The sequence below is a fragment of the Protomyctophum parallelum genome, assembly GCF_964188405.1.
Source record: "Protomyctophum parallelum genome assembly, chromosome: 2".
Lineage (NCBI taxonomy): Eukaryota > Metazoa > Chordata > Actinopteri > Myctophiformes > Myctophidae > Protomyctophum > Protomyctophum parallelum.
Window position 1 is genome coordinate 14258373 of NC_139699.1, and position 15573 is coordinate 14273945.

Here is a 15573-nt window from a genome sequence, read left to right on the forward strand (position 1 = left end):
ATAGGTCGGACCGGTCCGTGGATAGGTCGGCCGGTCCGTGGATAGGTCGGCCGGTCGTTTGATATGTCGGCCGGTCCGTGGATATGTCGGCCGGTCCGTGGATAGGTCGGCCGGTCCGTGGATAGGCCGGCCGGCCGGTCCGTGGGTGGGTCGGCCCCCAAGACCCCCCACGGACCCCCAAGACCCCCAAGACCCCCAAAGACGCCCCCAGGGGGGCGACACGATTCAAATGAGCCCACCCCCGTCCAAAACGGTAGAGAAATGACAGAGTTACCATTTCGGTACAAAATAAAAATAAAAATGATTTATTTATTATTTCTTTTTTCACGGACCGGCCGACCTATCCACGGACCGGCCGACATATCAAACGATCCGGCCGACCTATCCACGGACCGGCCGACCCATCGCACCGGCCGACGGGCCGGCCGGTACAAATGGATTCTGCCCTCCCTCTGGACTTTGGGGAGTGAGGCCAATATAGTAGCCTGACCAGTTTGTTTTGGGATGTCTGGAGCCTTGTTTTAAGGGCCTTTTTAGGTCCTGTGGTACCAGGAGGTGCATGCATAGTCGAAGAAACCTTGTATTGTGTTTTTGTTGACCAGATCCTGTATAGGAATCCTGTATAGGGGTGTGTGTGTGTGTGTGTGTGTGTGTGTGTGTGTGTGTGTACACTTGTATGAAGCTAGTGGCGCTCTCATCGTCATACATCCATACAATCCGTGCTCTGCAGCCAATCAGCTGAGCGCATTCCGTGCTCATGTGGACAGACATACACACACAAAAGGCTGTGCAGGATGGGCGTAGCGCCGCACCGTAACCTCGCCCGCTTAATGTCAATGTCGCGCCTGTCAGGATGGGCGTAGCGCCGCATCATAACCTCTCGCCCACTCAATGTCAATGTCGCGCCTGTCATGCGCAGAGCAAGTTCAATCAGGGAACTCAGTGCAATTGCCGGCGGCCGTTCACATTCACATGATTCACTTCATCCAATCAGACACTCATTCCATCTTCATACCGGCTATTTAACACATTTTGGACTGATTAAAAAAAGGCTTCTATTAATCCAAATAGTTTTCTGAAAAACCCATGTTTCTAAATGTCAGTGGTGCTCAACCTTTTCATGTCAAGGACCCCCAGAATTATCTCTATTGCGCCACGGACCCCCATCTCAAAATATGTTGTTCCAGGGACCCCCTAGAAGCAAAGATCTTAGTTAAAAATGTTTGCTCTGAAATATATATTCAAAGATTTGCGCCACATTTTCACAACTTTTCTAAAATAGCAGACCTACAAGCTCAGACCCACAAGCTCGTGGCGCGCTATGAGCTTGTAGATCTGCTATCTTGTGAGAAATTAGGTCAAATGTCCGCCAAATATGACGTTATGAGGGTTATATAAGTTTCACTTCAACCTACTCCTTTCTGAACATACAAAAGTAAAAAAAAGAAAAAAAAAATTATACTTGCTCTAATACTTACAGCTCCTCTCCTCCGCAGCGGGCTTGGCAGCCAGGGATCTCCTCAACGCAGTCAGCGGGGAACCAGCCCACCTGTCCACGCGCACTGCCCTCCCAGTAGCCCCCCCTCCCCCACGTTCAGCACTGGAGGGGGAGGGGGGGGGGGGGGGGGGGGGGGGGGACACAAGACAAGTCATGGTGGCGCTCTGAAAATAGCAGATCTACAAGCTCACAGGCAGCCCGTCGCAGCATGACACGTGGTGAGCTTGTAGATTTTTTCAGCACGCTACCAAGTGTAAAAAATAGGCATTATACCAGTCGACGCCATCAAGAATACATTTTTGTCAACAAAATCAACTGTAGATTTAGTCGATAAGTTGAAAGCATCTATCATGTTTTGGATACTACTGGATTTGAGTACTTTTAAAAGCATGTACTCTTTTTAAATACTATACTGGAGTTGAGTACTTTTAAAACAAGACAGACAGACAGACAGACAGACAGACAACATCAAAGTGCTTAAAGACTTAAACCTTTCTTAAAGTCTCTCTCTTGTAGCAAAACATAAGAGTAACTAAAAATGAATTGGACTAGTGCTGCACCATTCTTGCAATTTATTTATAATTTAAAATGTAGGCATTTAGCAGACGCTGTTAAAGGACCACTTCACCACTTTTCAACCTATCTTCATATAATAGGTCCTCACTAATAATCATGATAAAATGGCACGATTTTTCTACTATACTACTTTTTATTATCGTGAGAACGATGGCTTCCATTTTTCGCATTGCAACTTTTCAGGACTATAGAAAGCTCTGCAGTTTCTATTAGCTTGTATTCCCCATCGATGATGTCACTGGAGGACGGTTTCTGAACTGCCCACAGCCCTCCTATGAGACCACAGAGTAGAAATAAATTGCAGGTGAAGGTTGAAGGTTGAAAAGTGGTAAAGTGGTCCTTTAATCCAGAGCGATTTACAGTAAGCAAGAACAAAAGAACATGGTAATACATCGTATACATAAACAAGTCATCATGAATCATTGCGTAAGCTAAGCTCAAAGTTAGAAATCAGATGGTGTTTGAATCTAGATCGCGATACTTTCTTTGTATTAACCCATTTTGGGCGGGAACCCCTTTTGGTGTTAGCATTACGTTATGCTTTAGCTTTAGCAGATCTACTAGCTCATAGCGCGCCACCGAGTGGCGCGCTACGAGCTTGTAGGTCTGCTATTTTTGAAAAATCGAAGAACGACTGACATAGAAACATAGCTTTTTCAGAAAACTGTCAGGATGTAGAAGACATTTATAGAATCTGATCTCAGGTCAAAAATGGGTAAATTGTGACAGCACTGCATGTGTTGTTGGTGTGACTGACCTTGACCCGGTCACTCTTGAACAGCGCGATCTCCCCGTCGGCCTGGGGGGTGTAGAGAGCGGACCGCCACGAAATGTCTGCCCGGGACCGCACTGTACAGCTTCCTCCTCCCCGACTCTGAGGGGACCCCCGGGGCTGAGGAGAGAGAGACAGAGACAGAGAGAGAGAGAGAGAGAGAGAGAGAGAAGAGAGACAGAGACAGAGACAGAGACAGAGACAGAGAGAGAGAGAGAGAGAGAGAGAGAGAGAGAGAGAGACAGAGAGAGAGAGAGAAGAGAGAGAGAGACAGAGACAGAGACAGAGAGAGAGAGAGAGAGAGAGAGAGAGAGAGAGAGAGAGACAGAGACAGAGAGAGACAGAGACAGAGACAGAGACAGAGAGAGAGAGAGAAGAGAGAGAGAGAGAGAGACGCTCTGATCAGTGATCTGTTGTGTGTGTGTGTGTGTGTGTGTGGTGTGCGTGTGTGCGTGTGTGCGTGTTCGCGTGTGTGTGTGTGTGTGTGTGTGTGTGTTTTCAAGGCCGCCGCATCTGGAAATATTTGTGACCCCAAACAAGATGTTGTTAAAATGTAAATTGAATACAAATAAAAGCGTCACATTTTCAGATGTGTGTGTGTGGGGGGGGGGGGTCAAATACAAGAGGCCAAATACAACATCATAACCAGTTTAGCTGGATGCGGACCCCCTCTTAAATCTGAGGGTTTTTTTGTATACTATTTAAATAGGCTTGAGATTTTTTTTTACTATTGTCCCAAAGTTACATAAAAGCTTTATACCCTGTATGTTTTCTCATGCCAATCATCAAGCAATACATTTAATTGAATAAATGACTCAGAAACGGCCTGTGCTGTGGCTGTGACCTCACACACTGCTGGTCCCTGTATGTGCTTCAAATGGTGATACAGCACCCCTTAGTGGTGACTGGGTGTAAGCACACACTGCTATATTGATTCTGAAATTATGAAAGACACCCACCCATGAGGGCCACCCTGTACTGTGATTGGTCTGCTGGGCTGTCAGTCGAGTTGTCAACAGGAAGTGGTCAGGCTACTACTCCGCCTCAGCCCCCGAACCCACCTCACCCCTGCCCACTTTGACAGGCTGGAATGGCTTAGGGTCGACGACAGAGTACAGCATCTTGCACTGGGTATGGTCCACAAGATTTGCTACACCACCAAGATACCCATGTACCTGTCTAGATACTTCACCAAGATACCCATGTACCTGTCTAAATACTTCACTAAGATACCCATGTACCTGTCTAAATACTATAAGATACCCATGTACCTGTCTAAATACTTCACTAAGATACCCATGTACCTGTCTAGATACTTCACTAAGATACCCATGTACCTGTCTAATTACTTCACTAAGATACCCATGTACCTGTCTAAATACTTCACTAAGATAACCATGTACCTGTCTAGATACTTCACTAAGATACCCATGTACCTGTCTAGATACTTCACTAAGATACCCATGTACCTGTCTAAATACTTCACTAAGATACCCATGTACCTGTCTAAATACTTCACTAAGATACCCATGTACCTGTCTAAATACTTCACTAAGATACCCATGTACCTGTCTAGATACTTCACTAAGATACCCATGTACCTGTCTAAATACTTCACTAAGATACCCATGTACCTGTCTAATACCCAAGTACCTGTCTAGATACTTCACTAAGATTCCCCATGTACCTGTCTAAATACTTCACTAAGATACCCATGTACCTGTCTAAATACTAACTAAGATACCATGTACCTGTCTAAATACTTCACTAAGATACCCATGTACCTGTCTAGATAACTATCACTAAGATACCCATGTACCTGTCTAAATACTTCACTAAGATACCCATGTACCTGTCTAAATACTTCACTAAGATACCCATGTACCTGTCTAAATACTTCACTAAGATACGCATGTACCTGTCTAAATACTTCACTAAGATACCCATGTACCTGTCTAGATACTTCACTAAGATACCATGTACCTGTCTAAATACTTCACTAGATACCCAGTACCTGTCTAAATACTTCACTAAGATACCTCCATGTACCTGTCTAAATACTTCACTAAGATACCCATGTACCTGTCTAAATACTTCACTAAGATACCCATGTACCTGTCTAAATACTTCACTAAGATACCCATGTACCTGTCTAAATACTTCACTAAGATACCCATGTACCTGTCTAAATACTTCACTAAGATACCATGTACCTGTCTAAATACTTCACTAAGATACCCATGCACCTGTCTAAATACTTCACTAGATACCATGTACCTGTCTAGATACTTCACTAAGATACCCATGTACCTGTCTAAATACTTCACTAAGATACCCATGTACCTGTCTAGATACTTCACTAAGATACCCATGTACCTGTCTAAATACTTCACTAAGATACCCATGTACCTGTCTAGATACTTCACTAAGATACCCATGTACCTGTCTAAATACTTCACTAAGATACCCATGTACCTGTCTAGATACTTCACTAAGATACCCATGTACCTGTCTAAATACTTCACTAAGATACCCATGTACCTGTCTAGATACTTCACTAAGATACCCATGTACCTGTCTAAATACTTCACTAAGATACCCATGTACCTGTCTAGATACTTCACTAAGATACCCATGTACCTGTCTAAATACTTCACTAAGATACCCATGTACCTGTCTAGATACTTCACTAAGATACCCATGTACCTGTCTAGATACTTCACTAAGATACCCATGTACCTGTCTAAATACTTCACTAAGATACCCATGTACCTGTCTAAATACTTCACTAAGATACCCATGTACCTGTCTAGATACTTCCTTAATGTTAACGAAGGTCCACACCCACAACACCAGAGGAGTTCAATTAACCATGTACATACAACCCAGATTCGGCACAAACAAGGGACTAAATTCATTTAGCTGCAATTAGAACTGGCCCCCGTAAAATCTGTTGCAGGTCCCGCCCCCTTTCACAATGACGATAAGGAAGATAATTTTCCTTCAATATTTTCATAGATGTTTCAAAGTATTTTTCTACTTTCTAATTAGTTTTCTTTTCTACTTTCTAATTAGTTACTTTCTAATTATCCGGCTCAACATTTTTTTTGTTTATTGTCATGTTTTGTCAGGAGTTAAAACCATTTAAGGCGGGAACCCTTTTGGTGTTTAAGCATTATGTTATACTTTAGCTATTGAAAAATAGCAGATCTACAAGCTCATAGCTTGTAGGTCTGCTATTTTTGAAAAATCGTGAAAATGTGGTGGTGCAAATCTGTGAATATATATTCTTCAGAGTAACTCAAATCTTTGCTTCTGGGGGGGGGGTCCCTGGAACAACATATTTTCTTTTTATTTATTACATTACGGCGGATTAAACACATAAAACAAAAGGCGGGGTCTGTCGTGTATGGCAGCGACAATAACCTGGAGTAATCCATTCCTGGCACGGAAACTGTTTTAACATAATCAACGCTGATTTTAACGCATAATCATGGCTGATTATGTCTAGCATGCCATCATTGGCTGCTCAATCAGTGGTGCAAAGTAACTACAGTATATTTACTCAAGTACTAGCCTATACAAGGGCTTACCATGTTGCACAGTATTATTACCATATTGAGGTGTTTTTAGTTCACTTTCCATTTCTTTTTTGTCTCCACCAGCCGAAGGCATGGGAGAGTATGTTTTGCACTCCGTCCGTCCGTCCGTGTGTCCGTCCGTCCGTGACCAGCTAATCTCAGCCACCGTTAACCTGGTCGATGCCAAATTTTGCACACACACTCCCTGGATGCCAACCATGAACCTCTGCCCCAAACTTTCCAGAACGGCCTGTTATAGCGCCACAGGAGGCCGCTTTGTGCAAAACAAGTTTTTGCACAGCACACCTACAGATTTTGTCCAAACATCACGCAAATTGGTACACAGTCTCTCTAGAGCCATTCAACCAAACCGGTCTTTCAGATTTCTCAGACTCCATACTGATTGGTTAAGATTGGCTTCCAAAATTCACAGGAGTGCTCAGTTTCAACAAAATGCTGCAAATCATGAACACATCGCGTGATTTCCCTGAAATTGTGCACCCACATTCCCACTAGGCCGAGGACGAAATGCCACATGAACAATTTCAACTCAGCCTCAAGGTGGCGCTATAACTGGCCAAAAGTGTTTTACCTCTAACTGCACGGATCTGTGGATAACCTGTGGAGACCTGTGCCCAGAAGGGCACTTTTTCTAGTTTTCCTTTAAATTTTTATCCCACGATTTTGTAACCCAGTTTTTCTTTTTCACCCAGTGCCAAATTGCCAATTATCTAACAGTGGAATATCATAATATAGATATTCCACTGTTACTTTCTTAGCTTACGCATGTTTTATGATAAATGCTTTTTTGTGATGTATTCCCATGCTTTTGTTCTTGCTTATTGTAAGTCGCTCTGGATTAAGAGGCGTCTGCTAAATGCCTAAATTGTAAATTGTAATCTAATGTAATCCTGGGCGCTACACTTCCTCTGCCAACCTGGGGGGGCAGCGGACTGACCTCATGCCTCCTCTATGCATGAGGAGTCCAAGCTGCTTCTTTTCACCTGACAGAGGGGAATTTCCCCGGCCGGACGTAGCACGTGGAAGGGACACGTTATTCGACCAGTTCCTTTCCCCTCCATCAGGTGCCCCGGCTGGACAGGGGAGGTAGTTTTAGAGACCAGGATTACGGCATGTTTTTGTGAGGGTTTCTACCCTAGGGGACACGGGGAGAACATGCAAACTCCACACAGAAAGGCCCTATCGCCAACCCCGCCTCGGGTATGGGCACTGATGACGCGGAGGAGGGAACACGCCGCCAGTGCCCACAGCGTCCCCAGCGGGAATCGAACCCAGGACCTTCTAGCTGTGAGGCGACAGCACTACCAACTGTGCCACCGTGCCCCTTACACTTTCCATTTCTGGAAATGAGGATGAAAGGAATTGAGGAAAAGGATGGGAACAAGGAAAAGAGGAGAGGAAAAGGAGGGAACAAGGATAAGGAGGAGAGGAAAAGGAGGGGAACAAGGAAAGGAGGAAAGGAAAAGGAGGGGAACAAGGAAAGGAGGAGAGGAAAAGGAGGGAACAAGAAAGAGGAGAGGAAAATGAATGGAACAAGGAAAGGAGGAGAGGAAACGAGGGAACAAGGAAAGGAGGAGAGGAAATCGAGGGGAACAAGGAAAAGAGGAGGAAAAGGAGGGAACAAGGAAAAGAGGAGAGGAAAAGGAGGAGGGAACAAGGAAAGGAGGAGAGGAAACGAGGGAACAAGGAAAGGAGAGAGAGGAAAAGGAGGGAACAAGGAAAGAGGAGAGGAAAACGAGGGAACAAGGAAAGGAGGAGAGGAAACGAGGGAACAAGGAAAGGAGGAGAGGAAAACGAGGGAACAAGGAAAAGAGGAGGAAAAGGAGGGAACAAGGAAAAGAGGAGAGGAAAAGGAGGGAACAAGGAAAGGAGGAGAGGAAAAGGAGGGAACAAGGAAAGGAGGAGAGGAAAAGGAGGGAACAAGTAAAGGAGGAGAGGAAATCGAGGGAACAAGGAAAGGAGGAAGAGGAACGAGAGAACAAGGAAAAGAGGAGAGGAAACGAGGGAACAAGGAAAGGAGGAGAGGAAAAGGAGGGAACAAGGAAAAGAGGAGAGGAAAAGGAGGGAACAGGAAAGGAGGAGAGGAAACGAGTGGGAACAAGGAAAGGAGGAGAGGAAAAAGGAGGGGAACAAGGAAAGGAGGAGAGGAAACGAGGGAACAAGGAAAGGAGGAGAGGAAAAGGAGGGAACAAGGAAAGGAGGAGAGGAAACGAGGGGAACAAGGAAAGGAGGAGAGGAAACGAGGGAACGAGGAAAAGAGGAGAGGAAACGAGGGAACAAGGAAAAGAGGAGAGGAAAGGACGGAACAAGGAAGGAGGGAGGAAACGAGGGAACAAGGAAAGGAGGAGAGGAAACGAGGGAACAAGGAAAAGAGGAGAGAAACGAGGGAACAAGGAAAGGAGGAGAGGAAAACGAGGGAACAAGGAAAGGAGGAGAGGAAAGGAGGGACAAGGAAAGGAGGAGAGGGAAAGGATGGGAACAAGGAAAGGAGGAGAGGAAAGGAGGGAACAAGGAAAGGAGGAGAGGAAGGAGGGAACAAGGAAAAGAGGAGAGGAAACGAGGGAACAAGGAAAGGAGGGGAGGAAAGGAGGGGAACAAGGAAAGGAGGAGAGGAAAACGAGGGAACAAGGAAAGGAGGGGAGGAAAGGAGGGAACAAGGAAAGGAGGGAACAAGGAAAGGAGGGGAGGAAAGGAGGGAACAGTAAATAGGTCACCTGGTTCCAGGAAGCTGCTCTCCTTTGCTCTCCTTGCCTTCAGAGATGTGACCTCATTCTATATATATCTAGATATATGACATCTATATAGATATATCATTCTAGATATAACTAGATGTATCATTTCTAGTTTTTAACCTTTTAAACCTTTTAACTAGTTTTTCTAATAAAAATGTCTGTGCTTCTGTTCTGTAAAGCGACTTGGGTAGCCAGAAAAGCGCTATATACATTGTATATATATATATATTATATATATATATATATTATATACTCTGTATACAGACAGATGTAGAGTAGATGTCATATAGATATGTATACATATCTATATATCTATATGTCATTCTACTCTGTACATGTATGTATGTATGTATGTATGTACTGTATGTATGTATGTATGTATGTATGTATGTATGTATGTATGTATGTATAGTATGAACTATACTGTATGTACATACATACATACATTCTACACGTGATCACATGCTCACATGATCATGTGATATGTGTAGGTTGTCGAGACTAAGCATGCACCCACACACGCACCCACGCACCCATGCACACATGTGCGTGCCGTGCGTTTACTCTACTGAAAGACATGCTAACAGTTCCTTTCTGTGGCCGAGTGACAGCTGACACTCACAGGGTGTGTGACATTCTAACCAATGACACGTCTAGTGGGTCACAGGGTGTGTGACATTCTAACCAATGACACACAGGGTGTGTGACATTCTAACCAATGACACACAGGGTGTGTGACATTCTAACCAATGACACACAGGGTGTGTGACATTCTAATCTAACCAATGACACACAGGGTGTGTGACATTCTAACCAATGACACGTACTAGTGGGTCACAGGGTGTGTGACATTCTAACCAATGACACGTCTAGTGGGTCACAGGGTGTGTGACATTCCTAACCAATGACACATCTAGTGGGTCAACAGCGGTCAACATGTGTCGCAGTGAGCTGTGCTTTGAGCTTGTAGATCGGCTATATTTTTGCTATATTTGAATTTAAATCCTGAATATTGTCATTTTAATTGGAAAAGTAACCTTTTTAAGTAAAGCACACTGTATATTTGTCTGTCATGAAATGTTCAGATGAATTGAGGTTGAAAGACCCCATTGGAAACAAGCATGTAGACTTTGTTTAGGTTTTAAATCCTCTTAGCAGACCTCGTGTCAATCAATCAATCAATCATCCTCTCCTCTCCTCTCCTCTCCTCTCCTCTCCTCCCTCTCCTCTCCTCTCCTCTCCTCTCCTCTCCTCTCCTCTCCTCTCCTCTCCTCTCCTCTCCTCTCCGTGTGTGTGTGTGTGTGTGTGTGTGTGTGTGTGTGTGTGTGTGTGTGTGTGGTGTGTGTGTGTGTGTGTGTGCCTGTGCGTGCGTGTGTGTGTGTGTGTGTGTTGCCATATGTGCCAGTCATCAGTAATCTCCATGGAGCTACAGTCTTTAATCAGGATCCAGGATCGACAGCGATGCAAATAAAGACCCAGCATCGTCTAATCCTACACGGCACACGCACAACACGCGCACGCACGCACGAATACAAAAATCTTTAAAAAATAGCTGAAAATAGAGGGATACACGGAAAACTTGTAGCTATATATATTTCAGCTAAGTATATGAAAATTGGGAGAAAAAAAACAACCTCATCCACCTAAATGTGTTTGGGGTCTAGCAGAGAGGGCAGAATACACTATTCAATCTTTAGAAAGGATTTTCACACTTTCACACCCCATGGGGGTAAAGGGGGTAAATCCACAACATCAGAGTTGGAAACGGAGAACAATTGGGTCTCCATTGACCCAATGAGGTGACAGCCGCTGCCCCCGCTGGCGGGGGGCAATGGGCCTCAAGAGTCCTACTTGGAACGATGCAAGTTGACAGAATAAGACAGAATAATGTCAGAACAGGCCATGGCTCCATATTATATGGACACTGGGTTGTCGGTTCTGGCCCTGTCCAGAACCGACAACGGTTCTGGTGTTACGTAGATTACATCAGTACACACACAGACAGACAGACAGACAGACAGACAGACAGACAGACAGACACATGGTGCATTTATAGTTAGATACTATCTTCTTCAAATGAATGTGTTCGCTATTCAATTAATGACACGTCATTTGAAAGCTTACATTCTGCACGCCCATAGTCTGTAAAAAAAATAAATCTGTAAAATAATGCAATAAAGCAATCATTTCTCTTGCGAAGAAAATGGTTCCTCACCATGTCACAAAGTATAGTAATGATATGAGTAATATGTATAAGCATGCACACATGCACACACAGCTTAAGAGTGAGAATGAGTAATGATCTATTTGAGGCTCATACATGGTGTGTGTGTGTGTGTGTGTGTGTGTGTGTGTGTGTGTGTGTGTGTGTGTGTGTGTGTGTGTGTGTGTGTGTGTGTGTGTGTGTGTGTCCCATGCTCTCTGTGATTAAATTTGACTGAGGGACTGCCATTGGATTTTTCTGAACTTTCGTTTTTTCATGTCGTATGAAAGCAATGAATCATAGCTTCACATTGACATATTGGTTGTTCAGTTTGACCCACCAGTTTTGGAGATATGGCTTATAGAGTAATGTCTTGCAGAAAACGAGTTGAGAAAACAGGCTTGAAAGGTTCACTTCTGTGGTCTCTAACATTACACCTATAGCTACATGTTTAAGCATTCATTTCATATTTACATGTCTTCTGTGGTCTCTAACATTACACCTAGCTACATGTTTAAGCATTTATTTCATATTTACATGTCTTCTGTGGTCTCTAACATTACACCTAGCTACATGTTTGGGCATTTATTTCATATTTACATGTCAATTTCAGCTCTGACACTTATTTAAAAAAATAAAATGTCTTCTGGTGAAAAGCTGTAATTTGCGCGATGGCAGTCTCTCAGTCAAATCTGGTCACAGCTGCATGCACACACACACACGCACAAGCACACACACACACACACACACACACACACACAAGAAAAGCGTCTGACAATCGCCATGGCAACAGTTGCTACAGTATCGTTAGGATGACATGCTTCTGACGAGCATCTCCCACAGGAGGTATGTTGCATGTATGTGCGTGTATGTGTGTGTATGTATGTTCGTGTATGTATGTGTGTGTGTGTGTGTGTGTGTGTGTGTGTGTGTGTCTGTGTGTGTGTGTGTATGTGTGTGTGTGTGTGTGTCAGGTCGGGAGCTGTCGTAGCCTTTGTCCTCAGCTGTTTTTCTGTCTTACACAAGCGGAGCAGCATTGTCTGACCTGCTGACAGGCATCTAAGCATATGTATTCACTCCTAAAATGTTAATAATAAAACTGTATGTATACATACTGTAGGCATACATGTAAAAAAAAAAAAGAGATTTCCAACTTTACAAGCAATTAAAATCGCGCAATTAAAAACAATATAACATGTTTACAATGTACTATAGTTGGTGCTTAATCAAACAGTGCTTTACTGGCCTTGTTAAACATATATATATATATGGGAGCACACTTGTGAGATGATTTGGGAGCGCATGAGCGTGACATCAGATGCCTATATAATCCCTGTGAAAAAAATATTAGGCATAAATGGACTGCACGCCTTTATTTCCAAGTGACAATGACAAGCATACAGCTTGCCTATTTGCAATTGTATAGGCTATAGGCGTAAGGGGCTTAATCATTCACCATTTAAATAAGTGCTTTGACAGTCATTCAGATAAAAGCGAGATCATTTTCAGGATTCGGGAGTCGACGGGATCGTGGCATGCAGCCAGGCATCACTCACCCACAGCACTTATCACAGCAGTGCACAGTCTCACTGATCGCCTTGGCCGTGCACTGCATGTGCACGAATGGGTAAAATGTATATAGGCCTAGCCTACAAACATATTCCATTCATGGCGATGCGTGTCATGTAGCCTTGAGGTGCGTGTGTGCGTGTGTGCGTGCGTGCTTTATATATTTAAGATACAACACACCAGTTGCCGTTGGGCTTGCAAGTTGCGTGTGCGTGCGTGCGTCTGTGTTGACTATTTTCGTCATGTAACTATGGTTTCCAAGGTCATACTGCAGTTGTTCATGTCGCAAAAACAAGGGCGAGGCTTGATTTTATAGGGCGTGCCAGATGTCACACGTCGGAACGAAATTAAGGAAGGATCAGCTGTTTGCGATCACTTTATAAATGCCGTGGCGACGTGAGTGTACTACAAAACCTACACTCGAATTTGGGGCAGATTTTACACTCAATTAATAAATGAGGGCCATACTGTCACTGTGTTCAACTTCACTCTACTGCTACTGTAGATGGTGCGAGCACATGCACGCACGCACACACACACACACACTGGTCCACATGAACGTTAATGTTTCAGAACAGATTTGCAAACATCCATTACACACTGAAAAGACCTATAGGATGTAATTGTACACCTTCGGCACGGGAGTATTGGATTGGATAAAGGTGCTATAGGGATTACGGTTGATTTACGTCTTTGGCTGTGTGTGTGTGTGTCTCTCTCTCTCTCTCTCTCTCTCTCTCTCTCTCTCTCTCTCTCTCTCTCTCTCTCTCTCTCTCTCTCTCTCTCTCTCTCTCTCTCTCTCTCTCTCTCTCTCTCTCTCTCTCTCTCTCTCTCTCTCTCTCTCTCTCTCTCTCTCTCTCTCTCTCTCTCTCACCTGGGCTGCCGCTGTGTGGGGAGTGGTCTTCGCACCTCTTCTCCCAGCCGGCTGAGCGAGGGCGAGCGACTCCGTCCCCCTCCTCCCCCCCCTCCTCCTATCCGGCCCATGGTCCGGACCACCACCGTGCCATTGGAGCTCCCTCCTCCTCCTCCTCCTCTGCTGGGCATCTGTGGGCAACAGAAAGTAGTAAGTAGCCTTGCCGAGCCATGAGGCCCATAGGGCAGGAGCCTATCTCCTGTTTCTGTAGCGTGAGGCAGCTTGATGTACAAGTGCACCCCCTGGACATGACGCTAGTATGTCGCAGGGATTTACCCCCAATCCAACCCTTGATGCTGAGTGTCAAGCAGGGAGCCACTGGGTCCCATTTTTAGAGTCTTTGGTATGTGACCCGGCCGGGGATCGAACCCCGACCTCCCAGTCTCAGGGCGGACACTCTAACCACAAGGCCACTGAGCTGGGTAACAGAGAGTACATTTACTTAAGTGCTGGACTTTTCTGAAGTACCCATGTTTCAGTGGTTCTCAATATTTCATATCAAGGACCCACATCTGGTTTTAGCCTATAGGGAAAGGAAATGGTCTTCCCCATATAATTGCGTATACGATCCTTTGGATCACTTTCAGAGCAATTTGTTGGACGATATAAACATTGACAGCCAAGAAAAATCCATTCACTAGTTGGATTGAACACACCATTGTGGAAGGTTTAAAGATTTTATTGAATGAATGAATGAAGGATGAGAAGGAGAGTGGGGGGGGGAGCGGGGTGTGGGTTCCGGGGGGGGGGGGGGTCGCCGACCCGGGAGTCTTTGGGGAGGGGGTCGTGTGGCGGTCAGCCCGCGACCCCCCCCCCCCCCCCCCCCCCGGGAACTGCGAGGAAGGGAGGAGGTGAGGAGAGAGGGAGGAGGAGGTGGAGCAGTGGAGATGCTGCTGGTCCTGTGGTGGTGATGAGGATGGAGGCGGGATACGAAAAGCATAGAGGATGCTGGGTTGAAATGGGGAGGGGATAAGTGGGCTCAGGTAGATTGGCGTGGAGGGCGGAGAGTGGCGTGAAGGTGCGGTCAAGGTGTGTTCCACCACCTCCTGAACATCTGTTGTTCCAACTCCATTTCGAAAGGATATCTGGAACGCAATCGTTCACATCGCCCTCAGAAAGTTGACTTATTATTAAGTATACGAGATGATTTAGCCATGGTTAACATGGCGCTGCATGGTCTGTCATGGCGGAACTTCAACCTGTTTTACGCACTTTTCCCATTTTACAACGTTAAAGTTTACATAAATGTTCAGATTTCAAAGATAAAGTGCTCAGAGCCCCAGAGCCACGGACTCCTCGGGGTGGGTAGAAGTACCCGAATCGTCCGCATTGTTCAATAAAAAAGTGTTTTAATTCCGATCGGTGGCCATTTTTATCACAGACGTATAATGTATCTGCATGCACCAACCGATAGGGGCGCATATAGTTGAAAGCATAATGGAAAATAAACTGATTAAACATTGCATTTTATTGAACAATACGGAAGATACCGGTACTTATTCCCGCCCTAGCAGAATTGTACCATTCATGGCTTTGGGATGAGCAATCTGAACATTTGTGTAGGCGTAAGGGAAATGGAGAATGTGGCCAGGCCTACCATGAGCTCACATTGGTAGAGTTTGTAGATTTTTGGTTTATGCTGGGGCCTGGGGATCATTAGCCTTATCTCTTTATACTTTATTGTATACGTCAAGTTGCACAAGCAAGC

General features: G+C 44.9%; 1 protein-coding gene across 1 annotated transcript in view; it reads right to left on the minus strand.

The window, feature by feature from the left end:
* The window catches only part of LOC310854527 (SH3 and multiple ankyrin repeat domains protein 2-like), a gene marked incomplete at both ends in the record, with an annotated part of 149655 nt that overhangs the window by 83267 nt on the left and 50815 nt on the right, over positions 1–15573 (minus strand). The window contains 7 exon segments of the mRNA XM_083759207.1: positions 1479–1509; positions 1511–1582; positions 1584–1600; positions 2807–2885; positions 2887–2941; positions 2943–2966; positions 13827–13996. Coding sequence (XP_083615333.1) covers positions 1479–1509; positions 1511–1582; positions 1584–1600; positions 2807–2885; positions 2887–2941; positions 2943–2966; positions 13827–13996 — 448 coding nt within the window.